The sequence below is a fragment of the Perca flavescens genome, chromosome 4 (genome assembly GCF_004354835.1).
Source record: "Perca flavescens isolate YP-PL-M2 chromosome 4, PFLA_1.0, whole genome shotgun sequence".
Classification (NCBI taxonomy): Eukaryota; Metazoa; Chordata; class Actinopteri; order Perciformes; family Percidae; genus Perca; species Perca flavescens.
This window is the reverse complement of record NC_041334.1, coordinates 20,121,570-20,146,779: the sequence shown is the minus strand read 5'-3', so window position 1 is coordinate 20,146,779 and position 25,210 is coordinate 20,121,570. Positions and strand designations below refer to the sequence as shown.

General features: G+C 40.6%; 1 protein-coding gene across 2 annotated transcripts in view; it reads left to right on the top strand.

Moving 5' to 3' along the window:
• The window catches only part of itga7 (integrin, alpha 7), a 36,590-nt gene that overhangs the window by 6,913 nt on the left and 4,467 nt on the right, over positions 1-25,210 (top strand). The window contains exons 2-22 of one of the 2 annotated variants that reach the window (XM_028576643.1): positions 9,690-9,817; positions 11,298-11,377; positions 11,659-11,914; positions 14,417-14,524; positions 18,071-18,278; positions 18,898-19,094; positions 19,359-19,447; positions 19,559-19,686; positions 19,881-19,976; positions 20,156-20,217; positions 20,500-20,669; positions 20,973-21,122; positions 21,361-21,476; positions 21,730-21,916; positions 22,014-22,088; positions 22,309-22,388; positions 22,520-22,597; positions 23,094-23,196; positions 23,395-23,610; positions 24,376-24,492; positions 24,656-24,769. In XM_028576643.1, coding sequence (XP_028432444.1) covers positions 9,690-9,817; positions 11,298-11,377; positions 11,659-11,914; positions 14,417-14,524; positions 18,071-18,278; positions 18,898-19,094; positions 19,359-19,447; positions 19,559-19,686; positions 19,881-19,976; positions 20,156-20,217; positions 20,500-20,669; positions 20,973-21,122; positions 21,361-21,476; positions 21,730-21,916; positions 22,014-22,088; positions 22,309-22,388; positions 22,520-22,597; positions 23,094-23,196; positions 23,395-23,610; positions 24,376-24,492; positions 24,656-24,769 — 2,758 coding nt within the window. Of the gene's footprint in view, positions 1-9,689; positions 9,818-11,297; positions 11,378-11,658; positions 11,915-13,573; positions 13,706-14,416; positions 14,525-18,070; positions 18,279-18,897; positions 19,095-19,358; positions 19,448-19,558; positions 19,687-19,880; positions 19,977-20,155; positions 20,218-20,499; positions 20,670-20,972; positions 21,123-21,360; positions 21,477-21,729; positions 21,917-22,013; positions 22,089-22,308; positions 22,389-22,519; positions 22,598-23,093; positions 23,197-23,394; positions 23,611-24,375; positions 24,493-24,655; positions 24,770-25,210 lie in introns of both variants that reach the window. The other variant, XM_028576642.1, reaches the window with a different exon arrangement.

Sequence of the window (25,210 nt, the reverse complement as noted above, 5' to 3'; positions counted from 1 at the left end):
CACGCTGGGCTGCCTGGACAAAAGCTCGGTGGGAAGCAGCGCTGCTTGGCTGAGAGCTTTCAGGAATATTACTCTGCGGACCACGTGCTAACTGGAGGGAGAGGGACAATCTGCAGATTGAGTCAAAAAGGAAACACACAATTTAGATCTGATGAGGTGCAATTACTTCACTGGTGATGCAGGAGCTGATTCTGCATCTTCACTATAGAGATACACAGCAGATAAAGTCCTAAGAAGATTTCTGGCATTTTGTTGTATTATTAGTACACATAATTATCAACTTTGGGGCAATGACTCATGTTTGACTGTGCTATTAGGTTTGCTTTCAATGTTATTTGATAAAACATCTCAGCGGTTAAAGCGTGGTAGGTGTAGTATGAGTTGACTACCAATATGGTATGATATGTGGGGGGAGGGGTTGAGGATCTGATGGGGACGGGAGCTGCAGGGATGAATAAATCATGGAAGGCCACCCCTTTGATTAAATATGTGTGTGTGTGTGTGTGTGTGTGTGTGTGTGTGTGTGTGTGTGTGTGTCCACACTTTTGTGTGTGTGACAATTTGTGTTGTCTCTGGTAAAGACCCAGTTTAATCAATCAGCTGATTGTGGTCCTAAAGGAACCTGATACAGAATCAGTAAAAAACTGTGAAAAGCTGACAGGAACAGGAAATGACAAGGGATGTGGAGGCTTTCTGTTTGTATTTATTAAATGAGATTTGCTGATTGCTTAGGCAGGAAAGTCTTTGGATAAAAATGGTCTAATTACTTTAACATAAAAAAAAGATTTATATAGATGCCCTTTGCGTTATCACTGTCACATGCTTATCTTTTTTTTATTTCCTCAAACAGTTGTGGGTTAAAGAGGTCCACTAATGTTTGCATGTGTCATCATTGTTGGTATTGTTTGTATGGTTTAAGTGAATTGCTAAATGACTAATCTGTGGACTTTGTTTAAGATGCAGAAACATTTTGTAAATTCAGACTCAAATGCTGAATGCTACTCACACTCAATTATTGTATTATTATCAAATTAGATCAGCATATTTTTTATTTTACACAATACTAAATCTGAAACACATAGCCTATTTCTTCATGTATGCATATACAGTATAAAATAAAACAAAATAATACCTACTGTACATTTGTAAAGGAGAAGTTTTAGATTGGCCCTACATCATGTTTTTATCTTACTAATATAGAAAGAAAGCCAAGCAGGAGCTGATATGACTAGAATGGCAAAGCAACAATTATTAGCAACTCACTTCAATCTCTGTTTTGTAATTATGTGGAAAATGAATCTCTCTCTCTCTCTCTCTCTCTCTCTCTCTCTCTCTCTCTCTCTCTCTCTCTCTCTCTCTCTCTCTCTCTCTCTCTCTTTATGCTCCTCTCTTTGTTCTCTTTGCTTTTCAGATTTTTTTCAGTCGCCTGTTTCCTTCCTTAACTGTCACCTCCATGTATCTCTCTCTTTGCATCTGAGTCTTGCCACACACACACACACACACACACACACACACACACACACACACACACACACACACACACACACACACACACACACACACACACACACACACACACACAAACACACACACACATGATTAGTTTCCTTCAGGACAAGACATGCAGGGCAGACCTGGAAACTCTAGATTGATCACAGGTGTGGCTTATTGAACGGGTTTTTCTCTGTCTGTGTGACATACCTGTCCAGAGTGTTTCTCTGCTTTTCACCCATTGCATGTTGCTTGTCTCTGCCCTCCCCAAAAAGATGAATGGATGGATGGACAGAAAGGAAAGAAAGAACAATTAAAATACAGGCAAATTATGTGAATCAGACAGAGTGTATCTAGATAGATGGATCAATAGATGGATGAGTGGATAAGGGAGGGGAAGAAAAGGAGGAGATAAAAAGGGAAAGGGGAGGGCTGGTGTAGAGGTTGTGTCCTCTTTACACTTTGGACCTGAGGGCCAATCATTACCCCATCTATGCTTGGAAATGACTGTTCACTTATTGATCAGTAATGGGGCAGGTGGTGAGCTTAGGGGTTGTTAAAGATACATGTGAAGTGAGGATGGGGTTACCATTGTCCTTTGAAAGCATAGTGTTTGTACCCTTCTCCGTCCTGAAATATACTTTCAGGGTTGGATAGAAGTTGTAAGGCTTTTTGCTATTTCTTATTTATTTATTTTTCTTTTATTGATTTAAACTGTAATGTCCAAAAAAATCGTTTAAGCAGGAAGTTAAGTCACGTCCGTGGGCAGTGAACCACAATATCCCAAAGGGGTTTTTGCATGGCCTGGCAGCTGTTTCTGTCTCTCTTTTTGCCCTTTATTGTGCATTACCCACCCCTTTTCCTCCTCTGCCCACGGTGGGAGAGAGTTGAGATGTTAAAAACATGATGATTCAGTGCTCGGTCACCTCATTCTCAGCTGCCATTTTCTCGTCAGCTAAACTGAAAGGAGAAACTGGAGTCAGGTGTGAAAGCGTGCATTTTTTTTGAAAGAGCTCTGTTTTATTAGACATTGTCACAGCCGACATTGTTGGACAGGCTGCAGTCACTGTGCTGATTCATAGTTTACACAGTTGTTGCACAGCCTTCTGTTGCCTGGTGTGTATCACATGTACGTGTGTGTGTGTGTGTGTGTGTGTGTGTGTGTGTGTGTGTGTGTGCGCGCGTGCTTGTGTGCTTGTGTGTGTGTTTGTATGTATGTATTGTTCAGATCCATTTGTACACTCATTCCTCTATTAACGTCTGCATGCTTGCACGTTTTCCTTTGCATATATGTATGTATGTATGTATGTGTGTGTCGGTGTGGGTTTCTGTGTGTGTGTGTTTGTGTGTCCAGGTCAAAGGTTACAGTCTTGCCTCAGGATAACAGAAGGCCTAAAGAGCCCCTGGCCCCCATGCTGATCCTGTAGAGCCACTGTCTATAGAGCAACAGCCTCGTGCTGCGCTCCGACGGACAGATGTCAAAGGATGTGAGCAGACAGATTAGGAGGGATCAACTGAAATGGTCCTGAAACTAAATATTGGAAATGTTCAGGGTTTATTTGATTCAACATTTTACAAACGTTATTAGCTTTCAAAAGGCCCACGCCTGTAAAATTCCAGGAAAGGGTTGGGTTTAAAAAAAACAACCTTTGTATCGGCTGTTAAAAGTTTCAGTTGCTCTTTTAAATGGAAGTGTGAAAAAGCTTCTGCCCCCTTAAGCACATTGTTTGAATGATGTGAAGTCACATTGAGGCCCTTTACTAACTTAGCTTGTATGGCGGTCATGTTAACGCCTGAACTGCTTTCCAGTCTTTTGTCTCTCGCTCTCACATCTCTTCTTTTTCAGTGATAGTCCTCACTTTCCACAAACAAACATTACGGGAATTTTCTTGAGATTACAAGTCTTGTTTGAATGTGTATTGGTGTGTTTACATTCAGACATGCTAGTATTGCCAATTGTTTTCAGTAACAAAGAAAAGGCAGCCTTGTCTTTAGCCAAATATCAGTGGAATTTGGAGTATATCAAATTGATTTTAGTTTTTGACACAAGAGTTGGGGAATTTTGTCAACCTCAAAAAAAAACATGACAATTGACTTCACTGGATTTTACAATCTGCAAGTGCAATGATATTATACATTGCTGGGCTTGCTGGATCATTTTTTTAAGGTTTTGAGTCATCATTAAGATGAGATGGACCAACCCTTTTTGGGTGTAGCTGTTTTTCTTATTGCACTGCTTTCTTGTATTTACAGATGCTGGTCTGGATAATGGTTACATGTGTGATGTATTGTTGTCTGTCTCTCACACTTAATCTGCCTGTATGGGAAGCTAGCTGAACGCAGGGATGTGACTCCTGAAAGTGGGGGAGGAGTGAAGGAGGATGGGATCGTGTGTGCGGATGGGGTTTGTATGGGGGAGGGTTGGACAGGATCGTGGATAGTGTTGGGGTCACTACACATGCTTCCCTCAATGGACACATGGGTGTGAGTGTAGTGTAATGAGGGCCCTGTGTGTGATTGTCATGCGTCTGTGATAATTAGCTGGAAAAACCAGCATGGTTTTCAATTACAATGGAGGGATTTTGACAATGTTGTGTAATAAACTGTTATTGTTTTGGTGACAGCAGCTGATAAATTAATCATTGTACTATATACCATATTCATAAATCCTAGATGCAATTAAAACCACATACATGCAAAATACAGTATACCATGCCTCAAAAATCTTCCGCATGCTTTGTTGGTCCAAAATCAACACTACACAAAGTCACTAAACTATTGTTTTTGACCATCAAGACATAATAATGATATTAAATATTAGATATTACTTATTTAACCAGGAAAGAGCTTCGCTGAGATTGAAAATCTCCTTGCCAAGTGTCCTTGCCAAGAAAGCAGCACCACATACCAATATAAACCATAGAGGTTTTTGTGTGGAATATCAAAAGTAGGACTATTAATATAAATAGTAAAAACTCTAAGCCTTGTTTGTCAGGGGGAGTTGCTGATGCAGACAGGGCCCAGGTGCATTATCTTATCTGTATATACAACCTGGCAAAGCAAATTACACATTAAACAATCACAATCACACACACACACACACACACATATACTGGCTCTGGCGTCCCAGTTCATATGGGTATTTCACTAGACACCATCACTGTTGCGTTCAAGACCCTGATATCTCCCATCCAGGCCCAGTCTACAGCAGTGACAACATACCCACAGCCACTCATGTTACACACACACACACACACACACACACACACACACACACACACACACACACACACACACTCCATGTCAAATATGGGTTTACTGAAAGATGAGCTTGGCAGTGGAGATCATAGTCATGCTCTGACTCAATCCTAAACAATGAAGTGAGCTAAGAAGTGAGTAAAGGGCAAAACAAATGAAAGCATTCAGTCATGACAATCTGTGTTAAATGTGTGCCTGTCAGTATGTTTTACATTATTCAACTCTGATTAACTCAATCACTTAAATTGGTACAAACAGATTCACAAATAAAATATTCAGGGCTGTGACGATGGTTGAAGACACACGGACACCATAACCTTGTTTTCTTAAATCTTTAGATTTTACAAACCAAGTTGCTTTTCATTTTAGGTAAAGATGAAGGGGAATGAGTAAATACATGTTCTTAAAAAGGGCCAACACTAATGATTTTTTCACATGTTGTTTATTTATTGATCTATTGTTTGGAATTAAATGTTAGCAAATAATAAAAAATGTCCATTACAATTTCCGAAAGCTTGAGGAGACATTTTCAAATGTCTTGTTTCGGCCAACCGATAACCCAAAGATATTCAATAACTATTGCATAAGAGTAAGAAAAGCAGCCCATTCTTATAATGAGAAGCTGGACGTTGTGAATGTTTAGCATCTTTGCTCAAACAATTGATTGAAATGATCAATGAACTTTCAAAATAGTTGCCAATTATGTATCTGTTGACTAATTTCATAATCGACTAATCATTTCAGTTTCATTAAAAATATTTTTTCATATTTGAGAAAATAGAGGCATAGAGGTTAATATAAGTAGTAATTCATACTAAATTAAATGAAAAAAATATATAAAGCCAAAATAACAATCTCAATCCTCACTCTCTTCCCCTGTAAATTTAAGCTGGTTGGACCCATTATCTTAAATGACAATAAAGTATGTGCTATCTACATTATGTAAGTTAGATAAAGTACCAGTGAGTAGAGATTTATTTCTTAGCCACGCTTCTAATTTATGTGTACCCCTTGACTTGAAAGATGGCCAAGGCCCCTAATCGTGTAGTTTTTTCGCTGCATATACTTTATATCTTTTATGGTGTTTTCTCCCCGAAGAATAATTTAAATCTGTCAAAGTTGGTTGAATATAATGTTTAGGCACATGGACAGGTTGGGAGCAATCCAAATCTCACTGGCATTATAAGAGCTTAACAGACCTCCCACCTTGCACCCTGACACCTGCCAGTGTGTCTGCACATGTTTGGAGAAAGCTAGGTATCACCTCAACTCCTAAACATAAACCAGAGCTCCCCAGGAATGTCGAGCTATAAGAGGGATCGGATCTTATCAGGTCTTTTTTAGTGATACCTTCTTCCTCTTAAATCCCTTTTATTTAACACACGTTTGCGTTAGCTTAACCCCCGTTTGGTCAAAGTTTTTTGTGTGTGTAGCAGTTGTTATTTCACATTAGCTTTGTGATCACTTGGCTCTGTGTGGCTGTTTGGGGTCCTTACTCATTAAGGTAAGGGGAATCATCCCAGAGGTAATGCATGGCTGCACCTTAACAAAAGTACTTGTCTGGAAAGTAAAGAAAATAGAAAGTAGAGCTATCTGGCACTCTGGGCAGTATCAGTGGTAGTTGTTGTGTCATTGTGTGTTATGATGGTTTGGATGAGAGTGAGGACAAAGGTTTTTTTCTTACGCTGGACTAAGAAAAGATGTTGAGTCAGTGTGGCAGCCATTGTCATAGTGTAACATAAGTAAGATGTTGGGATGTGCTGCTGCCTGGTCCACCATGTTTTCCATCACCTTGAAACTATTTAAACTGCATCAAGGAACAATCTCAATTATCCAGCACAGGTGTAAATTAGTAATGATGAGTTGCTGCTGTTATGGCCTACTTAGACGTCTACTTCTCTGTCTGTTTCTCTGTGAGTGGTTCATGCAGGGCTATCAGCTTGCTACACTGTATTTATAGACAAAATACTTCCCAGCCACAGAGATAACTCTAATTTAACTGTGTACATAACAAGGTAGATAGGGGGGGGTGGGGGGGGCTGGATGGGAACTTTTCACACAGGCATTACAGCTAGTTGTTACTCTATATAGCTATGTAGGCAGCAGGCACACCTTGTAACTGCTATTGTTGTGGCACCCAGTTAAAGGTTGATCCCTCTCACTTTTTTTTCACCTTACAGTACAATCTGCTCTTTGTTCTCCGATCTTTCTCCTTAGCCTCCGTTTCCCCACGTCTCGCTTCCATGCATAGGCCATGGCTGACGGTGTTGGGTGGAATGTGGCTCAACATTCAGTTTTTAAATAGCATCCTAGCCTGAATCAGCCGCTCCTAATAAGGCAGAGGGCAGTGACATGGCCCCAAAATATCAGCAACCACCTCACTGAGAGTAAAACTTTTCCTTGCTTTGATAGCGTAGGATGATTGGTGAGGAGCCACAGCATGTTAGTTCAAACAAGATACAGTACTTAAAGACGCCACAGAGCTGTTTTGAATCAACTTAGACCACGTCCACACGTACCAAAACAATCTTTTTTTACCGGTCTTCCCTGGATTCGTTTCAAGAATAGTTACGTCCAAACGAATCCATTTGTAAATAGGCTCGTTCGAGATGAACTGCGCCTCGCCTGTAAAGTGGACGAGAGCCGGCGGCAGCAGCCGGGGGCGGTGACAAAAATCTGCTCTCAAGTCGGACAGTTTCCAGCCAATTCCAGCAGCCTTGGTGGTCCAATTCCGATTTAATAAAATGTTATCAGACCCATATATCAGCTCCTACATAGTCTTTTATTATGACAGAGTAGCTGTCAAAATACTCTACATGCAATCTGTTGATGATTTTAATTAACAACACACTGTAGATGATCCATAATCTGAACAGATTTAGTCTCTCTGACTTCTAAACATTACTATTAGCCATTAAATCAGACAAATCAAGTTAAAATCCCTCCAATTCCAAATCAATAAAAAGTTTATATAAAACGTCATCATGTTGAGTCGATTCTGAACCAATCAACTGTTAGATCAGCTGATTGCTTGGGTTTTGCAGTCGGTGGAGAGCATGGTGGAGAGCAACTGCGGTGCCTGGCTCTAAAAACTGTGGTCGCCTTGATCTTGTGAGATTATTGTTGCATGACGTCAGAGCAGGTCGGGATCAATGGCGCGTTCATGCCACCTCGGTTTTTCCGACTGGCAGCATTCACCTGGTCGGGATGCATGTTCTTCTTCTTCTGTTATATTGCCGTTTGGCATAACAACTTGTTTCATGACTGCCACCAATGGTTGGCCGTAGCCTAGAGCATCAGGTGTGTGAAAACATGGAGGCCACAATAACAAAATATTTTCTGCTGTTTTCTTATGCGAGCATCCAAACAGCACAAAAAGTGATCACCCGCCGTTAGCATTCCATTGACTGCAATTCATTTTGATGTCACTTTGACAGCAAATAACTTCACATCTGAAGCGTTTAAAGACTCTATTTGTCCATTGTTAATTTCTAAAGAAACACGACAATGTATAAAAGGCTCCATTACCTTGTACCTCACGTTATGGCTCCGTAGCAGACGTTTTTGTAAAAATAGGCTAACGATTGTGTCATAACCACACGACTTACTGTCGCATAGTAGAGGAATTACCGTACAGTAAAGGAGAAGCTCGCAGGCAGTTTGGACTTACATGAGCTGTTTAGGTTTAATTACTGATCTTAACTAGCATTTTAGTTAGCAATAATTAGCCTGTGCTTATGTTATCTCCTTACACATACCTACGCTCTCCGTCTCTGTAAGATTGGGAATGATTGAGATTTCTCTTGTCACAGCTACCAGAAGACTTACAACTTTCAGACACGTTGCTCACGTCACATTTACGTTGTCTCTCTCAGTTGGAGGCTGCGCAGTAACGCTAGCGATCACCGGAAAAGTGCTTCTAATATCCTTCACTGTCTCCGTCCAGAGCAACGGGATCTGTTGGTCCATTCTTATATACGGTCTATGGGATCAAGTCGGATCAAGTCGGATACAAATCTAACCGGCATGCATTGGGCGGCGATCGCCAGTGATCGATTCTGCGCAGATCTGGCTCATCTCGAACGAGCCTAATGACTCAACACGCTACTTCATATGCCAGGCCTATAGGCAGCACTGTTTCTGCTACAGAAATTCACCAAAAACGGAGAAGAAGAGCATAGTCACTTCCACTGATCATAACGTGAACAGATTATAACGTTCTCTTTATACAGCAGTGGACTATAATAACTTTCACCACTGCTCATTTTATAAAGGCCGCCGCAAGAAAACGTATCTTTGTTTACATTGTATAATGTGCTGTTGGATTGCTTTTTATTTTGCATGATTGCAGCGCGCTAGCAGCGAGCTAACGTTGTGTGTGTCAGTGGCCACGGGTAAGAGAGGGTGTAAAAGAGGGGTGTGGCGATGACATCATTGATACGGATGTATTCTTATTTGCCATCCAAACGAAGCCAAACGAGAGCCGTTTTCGGATTTTTTCACCCTGAGACCAGGTTTCAAAAAAGTGCGTTTTCAGGCAGTGCGTTTACAGGATTCGTTTGGACGGTCAGCCCAAACAATGCAAAACGTGCGTTTGCACAAAAAAACGTTTCCGTGTGGATGGCCCCTTAAAGTCAAGATAACATGTTCCACTGTAGGTGGTGTCAGCAGGACTTCAATAGCTTGAACTGCAGGTGTTTGTTCTTCACAGTAATGGTGGCTTAGGTCAGCTAAGGGTAAAGTGTGAAATTAGCCACCGGTCATGTGTGAAATAATAATGTCAATAATATTGTTTAACCACTACAACTACATTGTAAGTAGAACTAAGACGGCATTTTCTGTCATGAACCTATGACACATACTACTGTAAAATCAGCAATCAATCTTTTTATTATATTAATATTTATCACAATTAATTGTTCACTGTGATGTTCCTTCAGGATCCTGGTGGGGGCACCGCAGGCAGCGGGGCAGGGCCTGCTGAGAGGCAGCCGGCCAGGAGCCTTGTTCAGGTGTCCAATCACACCCGAGGAGTACGATTGTGAGAGGGTGGATATTGATGGAGAAGGTGAGTGTAGAGCTGAAACGATTAGTCAGTTAATTGATTAGCAGTGACAATTTGCTGCTCATCGAATGAGCAACAATTGTGATAATGAACTGGTCATTTTATAAGCAAAAAGGCCACAGAAAGCTCTGTTCTAGCTTTTTTAAATGTAAATATTTGCTGTTTTTCTTGTTTCTATTGTTGCTTTTGTTGTTGTTTTTTTTATACTAAACTGAACCTCTGGGTTTTCAACTGTTGGTCAGATAAAACAACAAGTTGAAACATGTCAATTTATAGGCTATAATATTGATAGGCATTTCAATTAATTAAAAAAATAGGCAGATTGATAAATAATGAATATTATTGGTTGCAGGAGAATATTTTTTAGTATACTGCCTGCGCTTTCTTTTCTTTTATTTTCCACAGAGATTATCGACTTTATAATTTCCAGACTTTATCTTTCCTCTCAGACTATATTTAACAGAAATAGCCTTCTAGATTCATTCAGTTGTTGCAAGATGAACTGATTGTGAATGCCATCATACCTTTTTATTTGAAAGCTTCTAACTAATGTTGCCATTAAAATGTACTTACTCTAAATGTATCTGTATACTTAGTAATTTGCAGTGTTGTGCCTGAACGCGTTCATTGAACGATAGTTCATGAACTCGTTCATATTTTGGCTGAACGTGAACTGAACGTACTGTATTACTGCCTGATGAACGTTACTGTGAACTCCTTCATTCTGGTGTCTGTGAACGGCACGCTCTCTCAGTTTAACTTTGTTCAATATGGATGCCAGATTTCTATAGAGCCTTCCAGGCGAAAACCCGGCTAAAACACACCTTGAACAGGTCTTAATATGTAGCGGAAAAAACACCCAATCTGGCAACACCAGCCACCAGTGTCGCACCCCCACATGCGTCATCAAAACAAAAAGCAGCAAGGAGGCTTCGTATGATCATTTAAACAAGTTTTATGACAAGGTCGGTGAGAATGGGAAAAATCTTACATTTCTGTGCAAACTTTGCCCTCCGGCTTTCAAAATGAAAATCCGCACTTCAGTCACATCCACAGCAAACCTGAAACGGCACATTGAACTGATTGGATATAAAGATGAAATCTGACGCATAGTTTCAGTATTAAAACTTATAAAACAATTGCTGTCTGTGGTTCTATATGGGCTGTGGCAATAATTTTGAAATTATAGCTCGTGGCAACATATGGAAAAAAAGAACTAGTTCATTTTTGGAACTGTGAACTTAGTTCAAAATGTTGAAGTATGAACTATGAACTGAACTAGTTCATTTTAAAATGTGTGAACTGAACTTTGAACTAGTTCATGTAGAAAGCAGAGCATCCCAACACTGGTAATTTGCATTGCATTAGAAAACGTTTACTATAATCTTAATTTGATTACTAAGTTGAATAACAGATCCTAATTGGTTTACAAAATGGAAACAGCTACAGTATGTTTGCCATTTCCTTCTGTGTTTTCCCTCAGTGAGTCTGGACAGAGAGAGCAAAGACAACCAGTGGCTGGGAGTCACTGTCAAGAGTCAGGGGATTGGAGGGAAGGTGGTGGTAAGTCAAGACCACATCCTGTAAATGCATCAGTTCAGTAAGCTCATTCTTTATTGTGTTTAGAAATAAAAGTGTTGTTCTGCTTCCTATGATTGATCTGCCATTGATTTGTGAACATACAAGGCACATTTTCACATTTGGTTCATCTGTTAAATTGAACTAACTTTTAGACCTTTATGTATGAGGGTAAAGAGTAGACTTTCTGAATGAGTCAATGAATTTCTTATTTTTCAAGGACAGTAAATCCTTACACTCTAATGCAATTTCCTGTCCCTCACCAGACCTGTGCTCACCTGTATGAGCTCAGGCAACGTGTAGGTCAACCTTCAGAGACTCGTGACCCCATTGGACGCTGCTACGTCCTGAGTGAGGATCTGACAGAGCGAGATGACCTGGACGGAGGGGAGTGGAAGTTCTGCGAGGGCCGGCCGCAGGGACATGAGCAGTTTGGCTTTTGTCAGCAGGGAATGTCCGTCAGTTTCACCCCAGACAACAACTTTATTTTGTTTGGTGCTCCGGGAACTTACAACTGGAAAGGTAAGTTGTCTGATTGACCTGCAGAAGGCTAACGGAAACAACGCTGTGAAAAAGCAGACATGCTACTTCCAATGGAGAGATTTGTACCATTGTAGCCTGTTCTCATGAACCATACGTTTGAAAAGCAATGAAAAGATAAGCACTGTAATTTGTATGATTTCCACGTTCCTTTTTTTACTTTGCGCACCACCACGAGAATGTGTTGACCATTGAGGTGTTGCAGTTTTAAAGCCTCTGAACACTCACACAGGTGTTTTCAGTGTCTGATTAGCGCTCTACTCAGGTTGAAGGCGGGCCAGAGCTTAGATAGGAATTTATTAGGTCACAAGTCTTTATCTACCAATAAGAATGATACAGGTGTAATTTGTCCCACCCTAATAGGTGCAACAGAGATAACAGGTGACTCAGGAAGATGTCAATCAATCAGTCTATACGCACCCACACAGTCCCGGGAGCAAAATTACAAATCCCACTATGGCCACGCCAAGACCCGCCCTACAAAGCAGCTTGATTGGTTGGGGTTAGGCATTTCACCTCAAGTGGTTAAGGTTAGGATAGCCGATTGGTCGGGGGATAGGACCTGTACAAATGACGTTACGTTACCTTGCATTCTCATGGACGCCTGGCCAATAAATGCTATTGAAGTGCGGGTCTTGGCGTGGCCATAGTGGGATTCGTAATATCACGTCCTGGGAAGAGGTCTAATCAGCCACATTAACTAGAAATACCTGTGTGGGTGTTGTGTGTGGCAGCAACAAGAATTCTGAATCTTTGGTGTTTAACACATTTTAACCCAATCTGAGGAACATCTCTGAGCTATATTGTTGCCTTCTAAAGATGTTATACCTAAATTGTGAGCAAACAACTTCAGCATCTGTACACATCCTGTAGACAGGTATGAAGAATAAAGACAGAAAGAAATGTTTGTAGGATATTTTTAGTTATTCTATCCTTAGTTATTATTACTATTATTATTATATCAATGACCCCACTTTTGCCCTTATTAGTGCTGTACCATTATTATGTGCCAAATGTTAACCTTTTTGGATTTTAGGTTGATGTTCATTATTGAATACGGTGACAATTTTCATATATATAAAAAAAAAAACAAGTTGCAACTAATGTGATCTAGAGAAGATGGCCAATCCATGTGAACCGTCTAATTTAAACAGGACTATAACCAGGACAATATGTAATATATAATACACACAAATTGAATTGATTTATAAACCAATCTAGTGATTGGACACAGACATTATGCAGGGCAGTGGCATGCACTTAATCAAAGAATGCACTGAGATTTACAGTATCTGGTGCAGCAAGCAGTTACTGGATTGATTTATATTGCCTGCCACTTATCTTAGTCCATGCAATTGACACAGTGTGTGTGTGATGGACTCAACTCTCTCACTCCCAATGCTATGCACAAAAGAAATGGAGGAGCAGCTTATGACAAAAAATAAAAAATAAATAAAATTGTGGTGATGGGACAGCTTCAGGAAAATCTTACAAAACAAATCTTATGAAAAACAGTATGTGTAAAATAAAATTTTGCATTGTCAATTGCTGCATTTGCAACAAGCAATACAAGTGTTTGTATTCCGATGTCTGCAGTGGTTGCTTGTTGCGTTGCTGTGGCCTCACCTGTTTCCATTCCAGGTGAGATGCGGGTCCAGCTCCTAAACCAGACTCTGCTTGACCTTGGTTTCTATGACGACGGGCCCTACGAGGTGGCAGATCAGAAACAACTTAATGCCCAGCTCATCCCTGTGGCTTCCCACAGTTACCTGGGTAGGATTTGCCCTCCCTGCTCACTGCTGCCTGTGCACAGCAGAGAAAGAGAGGGCCGGTGGAGGGTGACGCTAGGGCTTGGACTGTACTCCAACATGGCTGCCAAAACCACAGGAGCTAGTAACAGTAGCAGCTGCCAAACTGCCTTAAACTAGTCATTCCCTGTGGATAATTTCTGGATGAGCCTGGATCTGTGTGTGACTTACAGAGCCCTGAATGTGACTCCACCAATGCTTTCCCGTGTGAATGTGGGCAGACATTTGAAAATTGTCCAGAGCTTATTGTGGCCTGACATGAATCTGTGATGCCAGCAAAGTTTGGCCTTACTCCCTTTCTTGAGCAAACAAGGGAACTATTTACAAATCAACCCAACAACAATGATGTTATCCTCATTCCATCCACCGCCCTCTAGCACAAGAAAACATGTCACCACTTTGAATAGGGTGGTGTACAACCAGTCAGGGTGCAGTCTGAGCCTGAAACGTCATCTCTCCTCCAGGTACCCAGTGGTTTCGCACAACCGCTGCGGCACCTCAAAGACAAAACACCAATCAATCACAGGCTGTCTCACCTGCACCTCCCTCTCCCCTTCTTTTTCCACTCTTTTTTTCCCCACCCTCACCATTTCACTACCCCATCACTCCTTTCCTACACTCGTCCCTCCATCTCTCTTTCTCTCTCTGTCTTTCTTTTTTCTGTCTTGGGCCATAGGGCTCTTGTTCATGGCTAGCCCCATTGAAGATGCTCTGCTGTACAAAACTCTGGAGCCCTCCAGCCGGCCCACATCGTTTGAGGATGTAGCTCATAATAGCTACTTAGGTTTGTAGGCGTGAGGTGTTTTTATTTGGACCGGAGTGGGCTTGTAGTGAAAGTAGTCCCACCCTCCTCCTCTGTCTTCGTCTTAATCCTTTCTGCTAATTCCAGATAGATTTTTAGTGTGTAATCTATGTCCTACGTAGGACCGTATCACCTGTACTGTTATAAAGAGACAGCCATCCAAAACTGTAAACTCTCAGTAAAACTTTAATTTAATTTAATTTAATTTTTGGTATTATTATTATTTTTTTTTTCTGTCTGCTTCTTGCTGCTGATTTGACATTGGCAGCGAGATGGTTGTCTCTTTGTGTAGCAGCAGGGTGTTTGTCTGTTCTGTCTGTAGATATCTGTCGCCTGTAGTGTGTTGAGTCAGTCTGCATGTGTGTGTCGGTATGAAGCTTTCCAGGTGGTGGTGGTTTTCTTGTTAGTTTTCATAGTTTTACTATTTTATTTTACTGATTAAAAGGTTTATCTAACAAGACAAAGCATCTAAAGCCAAGCTAGCAGCTCTGTGAGGCTGTACATAGGCACAAAAGTGTTTTGAGCTAAATGCTAATATGGTCACAATGCTATCATGCTGGTGTTTATCAGGTGACATTTGTACAAGTACAGGTGAGGCTGATGGGAATGTTATTAGTTCAGCAGGTTTGGTCATAAACTAAAGTACTGAACACACAAATATTGACCTGAAGAAGGTGCTATAACATAGCTATATAAAGTTGAGGGATCACCAAAGTTATTACAATTCATCCTGCGGGGATCATAAATGTGAGCACAAAATGTCACGGCAATCCATGTAATAGTTGTTGACACTTTTTATTCAAAACCACAAATGTCAATCTCATGGCAGCAGTACGAGAAATGTCAGAGGATCACCGAAGTTATTAGATATTCATCATCTGGGAACTATGAATGTCTGTAGAGAGTTGTGTCCCAATCCATCTGTAGATGTAGAGATGTTTCACTGGATCTTTGAACACTTTGACCTGCTGGTAGTGCTGGTAAAGCCAGGAGATCACCAAAGTCAATATGATTCATCCTCTGGGGATTGTGAATGTCTGTACAAAATGTCATGGTGATCCATTAAATAGTTGTTGAGATATTTCAGTCTGGACCAAAGCGTTGGACTAAAGTTGTTTTTTGTTATGTTATGAATGTCTAGGTATTAAGTGTCCACATGTAGCGACTCATCGTCTGCTTAACACAACCTATTTGTTGTTATTGTTCCAGTTATTACGTTTCACTAAGTGTGTGAATCTGCCATAAATCTCTTTATTCACTACCTCCACGCCTGCTTACCCTCCCTCTCTCCACATTGAGCCGTCTCCTTGACAACACTAATTCCCACATGACCTTTTAGCCTTCATTTATAACTCACATGCTTCCATTGATCTTAACCAGATGATATGCCACACATATGCATGCTTACTAAAATGATAGAGATAGTGTTGTAGCTTATCTGATTATTTTCTATTTTTACTATCATTCATCCAACATGTCAAAGGACTCTAGTTGTTTTCCTATTTTATGTTACCTACATAAATGACATTTCAAAGAGTATTACCTCCATCAAGGCCAAATAAAATCCTGTCAGAGAGAATAGAAAGAAGCTCTTTATTGCAGGATGTTCGGTCAAAGCCTGGTTTCTTGAGACTTGTTTCCACATCCTGGTGGAACAACAATTGCAAAGGTTGTTCAGTTTTTCCGTTGTTCTTCCTGTAATTTGTACTTCTCAGGTCAAAACAACATTTATGCTCAAAGTCTTTAGTCTTGACTTTATCTTGCTTAATTTATCAACAATTAAAAAAGAAAACCCTGCAAGAAAAAAATAAAATAAAATCAGTTTTTATTATTTTTTGTTTTGATAGCAGTTAAAATGGAATGTAGTTGATGGGATAAAACAAACAAAGAAGTAAAAAAAAGTAGCCTAAATAAAAGTGTAAAGAGTTGCAATACGACTTAACAAAACCATTAATTTCAATTTTACATATTGCCACTGTGGCATAAGGCAATACTTTACAAATAAGAAATAAATGTGAATCTGAGTTTGGAGGACATCCTGAGAATAACATGTAGAATGAAATATATGATAAGGTTAATACCATCACTCATGTGAATAGTTGGAAAGTCAAGTTAATGTATAACTGCACAATGGTTTAGTGAGGATACACCTTACACAGGACAATGGACAAACATGTATTATGTGTAATAGATTTGAAAAAAACATAAAAAATGGCACCCAACTATTTTAAATAATTTCTTTGACCAAATGAAGTGACACCAAACAGTTAGGCTGAAGGTTCAGCTTTATTGTCATTGCAGCACATGATTGCACAATGACATGCAGCTGCATCCCCCTCCATGCTACTCACACAGAACATGTATAAACAGGTCAAATATTTTAAATTAGAATAGACTAAAACAACAAAATAGGTGACAAAATAGAACAAAATATTAAAAATAGCACTGCAAGATGGAATAATAGTATAACATATACACACAAAAGTTATTGTGAAAATACTTTACCATTGTAGCAGGACCCCTTTAAAAACCTTTTGCTACCTTAAGCTTTCATTCCCAATTTATTTTTATAGAGACGACCTTGTAGCGAGCCTGTGTGTTAAAAGCCACCCTGTGTGGAAAAAGTAGCACCTTTGTCTCCGTCCGTTGGTTTTTACAGGACCTGCGAAGCAGACTGTTGCATTCTTCACCTGCCACCCTGGAGCTGCCCACTGTGTGTCAATGTTGTGTCACCCCCTGCATGTTTATTCAGGACCAACAAATGTCCTCCCTCATGTCCTGATGGATTATTTCACACCCTCCCCTCTGCATGCTTTTAAACCAGTGATGCAAATGCATGTGGTTGCTTCTGTTCAGGTGAAATGTTTAATATGATGTTCTATTTTTCACAGCTTGATAAAAAAACATTTCAACACACATCTTGTCATGAACCAAACACACACGCACACACACACACACACACACACACCTCCCCCTCCCCATTCACTCCTTTGCTCTACCTGATTTATATGCAAGCACACATTCCTTTACAGACGCACACAAGCACGCATGCACACACACACACACACACATGGAGACGTACACTTCCACACAAAAGAGGGATTGCTCTAGGTTCTAAATCTGATTAACGTCCACCCACTATGTTTATATCCGGCCTTCACTTGAGGCATCTGATCCAGAGCAGCAGCATCATGAATCTCATGAGACATTAGGTGAAGTCCCATATATCTCCTTCTGTTAACATCACAAATAGCAATTCTGCTCTTACCAGTGGACACATAACCATTCGCCGGGCCCCCAGCAGTCTTCAAACACATGCACACAGGACATTTACACCCATCATGAGTTTGGCATAAAATCAATAGTCACTCAAGACACGCATTTCATTAGTAAGAAGATGAGCAGAACATGCTACACAGAGAGGAGATGAGCCCCAGAGGCCCACTGTCACTACTAACCCCTGATCCTTTCCTCTTCCTGCCCCATGTCTTCCCTTCCGTCCTGCCTTCCATCTTTTTTTTCTTACAGGGTTTTCTGTGGACTCGGCCATGGGCATAATGAGCCTCGGGGAGCTGACCTTTGTGGCGGGTGCACCTAGGGCCAATCACACAGGGGCAGTGGTGCTGCTGAGGAAGGACAATGTGTACCGGCTCGTGCCGCAGCACATCTTCTGGGGGGAGGAGCTGGCGTCTTCATTTGGGTACTCGGTAGCTACGACGGATCTGAACAGGGACGGGTAAGGAGTCAGTCCAGATGATCATCATTAAATAGATGATGCTAATAATAATAAACACAAGCGTTTTCAGCAAAATCTATTTAAAAACTCAAAAGTAAATGTGCCCGTTTGGCAGAATTGGCCCTGTCAGGGTTATATTTCTATATCACTGGATAATTAACATGGATGACATTAGCATATTACAATATTTTTATATAATTTACTGTAGCTGGTTGAGGTGGAGCTTTAAATAATTTTGGGCAGTTTAATCTACAATGATGCATCAACTTTTATATATTGATACACATGTTTTATATGTAAAATCTAAAAAGTAACTAGTAACCATAGCTGTGAAATAAATGTAGTCTAGTGAAAAGCACAATATTTTCCTCTGAAATGTAGAGGAACAGAAGTATAAAGTAGTATGAAATGGAAATCACAGGTAAAGTACAAGTACCTCAAAATTGTAATTAAGTACAGTACATGTATGCAGGTACTGTACTTAATTACAAAGTTGCATTCTACCATTTGGGGTAGGAGTAGATGAGACAGGTTACGTTTAAAGAAAAGAGGTTCTAGGGGCTCCCAAAAACTGCTTATAAAATATTATTCATTTTTAATTCTCTGTTTCTGTTCCTAGCTGGACCGATCTGATTGTTGGAGCGCCTAATTTCTTTGACCGTAAGGCAGAGATTGGTGGAGCTGTGTATGTGTACCTAAACCCCTTCGGTCACTGGGACGACCAGGCTCGACCCATCCGTCTCAATGGGACATACGACTCCATGTTTGGAATGACGGTCAGCAATGTAGGAGATCTGGACCAGGATGGATACGGAGGTGAGAACAATGTTCACACAGTTCATCATCAGTTTCACTTATGGAAAGGGACTTATTCTGTTCAATTTATGTGGCTGTTGTTTAAAATAAATGGGGATTTAAATGGTTTCAATTCATTCATGAAGTTTTTGAGCAATGTCTTTTGAGCAGTAACTAGTTTCCCACTTGTCCTTTACATACTGTGGTTTCTGTTTCAAACTAGTTACACGCAAATAGTGTAATTTAATGTTTGCACACTTAAAATAGTTTTCAATAATTTCTCAGATATTGCTGTGGGGGCACCGTTTGATGGAGATGGCAAAGTTTTCATCTACAGGGGCTCAGATGCTGGAATTGAAACCAAACCTGCTCAGGTGAGTTTCACACAGCAGTTTAGGAATAAGTTAACAGAAGAAAAGGAAGATGACTAAAAAATTAATAGACCAAAGGAATCAAGATTTCATTAGTGTTTTTTATACCGTCAGGTGCTGGATGGTCGCGACTTTGATGTGAGACGTTTTGGATACTCCATCTCAGGCAGTTTGGATATTGATAATAACCACTACCCAGATATTGCAGTGGGCTCTCTTAATGACTCAGTGGTCCTTTTCAGGTGAGAAAAGAGTTATTTAAAAACCCAAATGAGAATCGCAATTTGATAACAGCATGAGTTTGACAGGAACCATAAAGGCCTTATTCTTATTGTTGGAAAAAATTCCAAATCTAAGCGCAAATCTTGCATGTTTAGTATCTATTTTTATAATTAGTTCTACCTGACCCATCATTTTGTGTATTTGTGTCCCCAAGGTCTCGTCCAGTCATCCATGTGATCAGAGAAATATCTATCGATCCTCAGTACATTGATCTGGAGCAGTACAACTGCAAGGGCAGAGAGGGAGTCTGGTACGTACTGATGTGTCAAATAATCCAGGATAACTGAACTAAACCCAGATTTTAAAAGTGCTAATGTATTTTTGTCTATGGTTTTCTTTTCAAAATAATGATTCATATCAATCTATAATACTGTCTAAAAACCATAACAAAGACAGTGATTTTTGCTCTGCACCGTGTGCCTTTTTTAGCGTGGAGGTCAAGGCCTGCTTCACCTTCACAGCCCACCCAGAACACTACTCGCCACACATGAGTAAGTCACACCTCGCTTTTCAAGACCATTTCTGTTCTTCTCTCATGTGGGACAGGAGTCATTTCTATATACAGTGGAAAGTAACCTTATCTGTGGAGTAACATTAGACTTTATTTTGATTAAATCACAGCTGTGTAATACTGTATTCCCTCAGATGGGGGTTTCATATATGTTCTACCCCTGGGGGGGCTCTTTAAGTGCTCTCTGTATAGTATGTGTCCTCACATTTTTCAATCCCTCTATCTGTCTTCATGCATTGCTCTCGTTTTCACTCCCTTCAAGCCTTGGTGGTGCACTTTGAAGCTGACACAGAGCGCAGGAAGCTGGGCCTCCCACACCGCGTTAACTTCCTGGGCCGCAGTTCCCTGGAGCCGGAGTTTACTCAGACAGAAGAAGTGGAGCTGCATCGGCAGCGTCACCCTGTGTGCACCACTGCTACCTTCCAGCTCCATGTTAGTAACTTAAAATAATAATAATAATACTTGGACTTAGTATTTGTATTTTTTTAACTCTGGTAGCAAAACAATTATGGAAATAATAATAAAGTAAAGGTATACCATGTTTCTTTTTACAATCTACCTTTTGTACCGCGTTTTGGGGCATTGAACAGTTTACCTTTGATTCAAAATGTTAACGCATACGAGTCAAAATGTTGCAAAAAAATCCACACTCTTTTGCAGCATGAACAAACCAAATTTGTTTGACCAAATCTTTTGTTGTCCAAATTAATATTTTTATAATCTCTGTCCATGCAGGAGAACATCATTGACAAACTGCGTCCCATCTCGTTGGCGATAACCCACACTATCAAGCCTGTGCCACCACGCAGACACTCAGGTGCCAAGATGCTGGAGAAGCTGGCGCCTGTACTGAGTGTTTCCCCCTCTAACACGCTGCACTCTGAGGTCTGTAACAAAAAGGAAGCTGAAGTATTTAATGGTTGGGATTCATTTTAATGGGCCACATTTATTACGTGATTAATCATTTTAATCTACAAAAGGTAAAAAACAACAACAAGAGAAATAAAGAGAAACATGCCCATTACGGTTTGACAGAGCTAATCGATTACCTGACAGTAAACGTAGAATGTGCTTTGAGATTTAAAAAAAACAACTTCATGTCTTTCTCGTTTACACTCCGAAGGTGAACTTCCTGCGAGAAGGATGCGGCAGCGACAAAATCTGCCAGAGCAACCTGAAGCTGAACTCCCAGTTTGGAACACGACCCCTGACCTCCGACCTCTTCACCCCTCTGCCAAAGTTAGTGTCTGCAAAAAACCCACTCTGTGTGAGCTGGTGCAAACTGTTACCTAGCAACCAATACCCCCAACACAAACAACTATCTGTATGCAATAATGTATATAATTACATACATAATATATAATATAATTCATGTTTTACTGTCATGGTTCCTGTCATGTTTGTTTACTGTCATGTCTGTAATGTACCCTGACTAAAGCGTTTATAAGTTGATACTCTATGTATGTGCTTTTCTCCCACTCTCTTCATGTAGAGATGAGGATGATGTGCAGGTGTTCTCCCTGTCAGACCAGCGGCTGGTGGTGCTGGAGATCACCGTCACCAACATGCCCTCTGACCCCCTGCACCCTGAGGAGGACGGAGACGACGCCCACGCTGCTCAGCTGCTAATCTCCCTTCCAAACACTCTGTCGTATGCTGGCTCCAGGATCCCACCACAGGTATGGGCTCTAATAAGAAAAACACTTTTTCTCTCCGCGTTAAAACATATGTGTTTGGATTTCTGTTTTTTTTCTGATAGTATTTGTTTGACTGTAGATGAGGTGCCAAGCAAACCAGAATGGCTCCCAAGTTGAATGTGACCTGGGAAACCCTGTGAAACGAGATGCTAAGGTAAGGAAACAAAACTGTGTGAATTCAGTTAAAGCTTAGACTGTCAGGGTTAAAAGATGCAACGTGTTGTAAATATATTGCTTGTTCATCTCATATACTTTCATAACTTTAGATATTTCTTTCCTACAGTGTGAAACAAAACCAGCATAATTTCAGCCATAAGTGTAGTTATATTGCCTTTCCACTTATTGTTTTTTTTCTGAAATATATTTTTTTTCAGCTGAAATTCTCCATCAACTTGAGCACATCAAACATCACGATTGAGACCACTGAGTTGACAGCAGATCTCTTACTGACAACGTAAATCCTCCACATCTTTTTAGATTAGCATCTAATTTAACTCGAGCTTCAATTATTTAAGTGCAGATATTTGACTTGTTCAGGCAAAATAATCCTTTGATTCCAGTGTTTGTTTGTGGGTCTGTCCTCAGTATCAGTGAGCAGCTTGATCTGGTGCCAGTCACAGCTTTTGCTAGAGTTGTGATAGAGCTCCCTCTGTCTGTCAGTGGGTGAGTGAAACCTTTTAAAGCAGTTTCTCCCTCAATGTACTGCATTTGCCACAGAAAGGCTTCCTTATCTTAGGATAGCTTACTTAATAACATACACATTTCCTCTTGTTTTCCCTTAGCTTTAAGCTTGTTAAAATCATGTTATTCTGTAACAGCATGTTCCAACTCTTCGTTGACGCTTTATGATGTTTACACTGAGATATTAAAGATATTGTGAGCATCATTTTTTACACATTTCCACCAAATTTAGCCTCACATATTAGTCATCTTCGGAATCTTTTTAAGAATTAAAAATAGTCTGTGGGATTTAACAATGTACATGCATGAGTTTGACTAAATAAAATTCATCTTGCTCTTTAGCAGTTATGAGAGACATGATATAAGCCCAGGCTAGCTGGGCCAGTACTGTGCCTAGTAAACATATATATGCTATATGAAGCTGTGTTAGTGTGTGTGCAGCCGTCCAACACACTGATGTGATCCTGTTTTACTGTAGGCTTGCTACTCCGCACCAGCTGTTCTTCAGCGGGACAGTGAAGGGAGAGAGTGCCATGACCAGTCTGGAGGACATCGGCAGCCCCGTTGATATTGAGTTTGTGGTGAGGAACGAGTGTGTGTGTGTAAGTGTGTTTTTTGTGTGTGTGTGTGTGTGTGTGTGTGTGTGTGTGTGTATATTCAGGACCCTGTATATGTGCGTTCTGATTGCCACATGGACACAGGTGAGCAGCATCTCGTATATAATGGCTAAAGGAAGACACACATTTAATATAATATGTGTTATATGTTTTCTCCGTCAGGTTGCTAATCCCGGCCAAACTCTGCAAACGCTCGGCTCGGCCTTCCTCAACATCATGTGGCCTTACGAGCTGGCCAATGAGAAATGGCTCTTGTATCCCGTCAGCTTGAAGTTTGAAGGTCACCCAAACACACAGTGCACCCCAACAGGGGCATTGAATCCTCTGAAGCTACACAGCTCCTCACCTGCAGAACTCCCACAGCCTGTCAGTCACAGTGTAAGCAGAGCAGAGCTCAGTTTTGACTCTGCTAGGAAATCTTATTCTAACACCACCAATTAAGACAACACTCAGTCTGCATCCACTCTTTTGGCCACAGAAGGTGTGGCCGATTAATAATGTTTTTTGACGTGGAATGCTCCTAAAGTGAGTGAACTGACCCAAAGGTATCTAATTGGCAGCCATGCTAAATACTGGCTAAATTCTTTGAATGCCAATGAACACAGCTTCAGTGCTCTGCCCAGGAATCATAGGTCCATCATTACTGAATTGGGAATTTTTCACTTTAGCAATTAACATTTCGCACTTTATTCTGGCCAACTTCTAGTTCAATCTCAATTTTAATATTAGATGGGTTTGCTATTAACAAAGGAAGGCTACTTTTTTGTGAAAAAAAGAATAAAATAATAAAAAAAAATGCAATAGAAAACGTATTTCTTAGATCTACATTCTCCTATCTTATTCACGGTGCTTCTGACTGTAGAGAAATCAAGGATTTGTGCTGGAAATGGAAAACATTTGTTAGATGACAAAAACACAAAGTTTCCTTCTTAAATATATAGTATTTTCCATTTCCATCCAGTTCAAAGAAAAGCAGTTGGAAAAGAAGAACATTTTTATAACAACATTTTATTGTCAAGACTGCATCATCAACATCATCATCCTGTTCTACCTTTCTACACTGTCTTGTCCACACTGACAATGTACTGACCATTTTTAGAGACTCATCTTTATCTGCCTGTATGAATGTCTCACTTTCACCAGGCTGGGCGAACGCGCCGCTCCCACCCAGAGGAGGACGGTCAAGTGACGACAAAAGGCAGCATGGGCCGAACCACCCCTGCTGTGGCAGCTTCAGAGAGACGCAAGTCGCTCAAACTGGTAAGAAGGAAATGAAAATATACAGTAGATGCACAAAAGAAAAGATGCAGGCTTTGTAACTTTTGCTTTTCACTACTTTTATAGCTACTTATAAATGTCTCCAGTTCATATGAAAAAATAAAAAATTAATCCCAGAGCGCTCAACTGTAATTTCTTTCTCCAGGATTGTCTCTTGGGGTCGGCACGCTGTGTCCTGATACAGTGTCCCCTCCACAGCTTCTCTGGTCAAGCTGTCCTGAAGATCCATGCCAGGCTGTGGAACAGCAGCTTCATAGAGGTATAAAAAACCCTGTCATCATTACATCAGCACCCTACTGCCCATTACTCTCCATCTCAGCTTCAGTCCAGCCTTTACAGCTGCTGCCGGCACTCACATTGATCTGATGCAAGTGAATAAAGTGCACTTACAGAATAACTATCAAGAGGTGTTTGTCAGCTTGTTAAAGGTGCAATTTGTAATACTGACAGCTAGTGTTTAAAATAGTTACTGCAGTACAAATTCAAAATACTGGAGAGAGTCGTCTCCCCCGCCCCCTCCTCCCCAGACTTGAAGTTCAAGGAGGTTGCCAGACTGAGACCGCAGCATCCATAACAATGTTGCTAGATGCTTGTCTCACATAGCCAGACATTACTTCAGAGCACAGCGGAGTAGCTAACGTTAGATGCTGGCTATATTGACAGTCATGAAAGCCGCAAAGCTCTGTACCCAACTCACAGG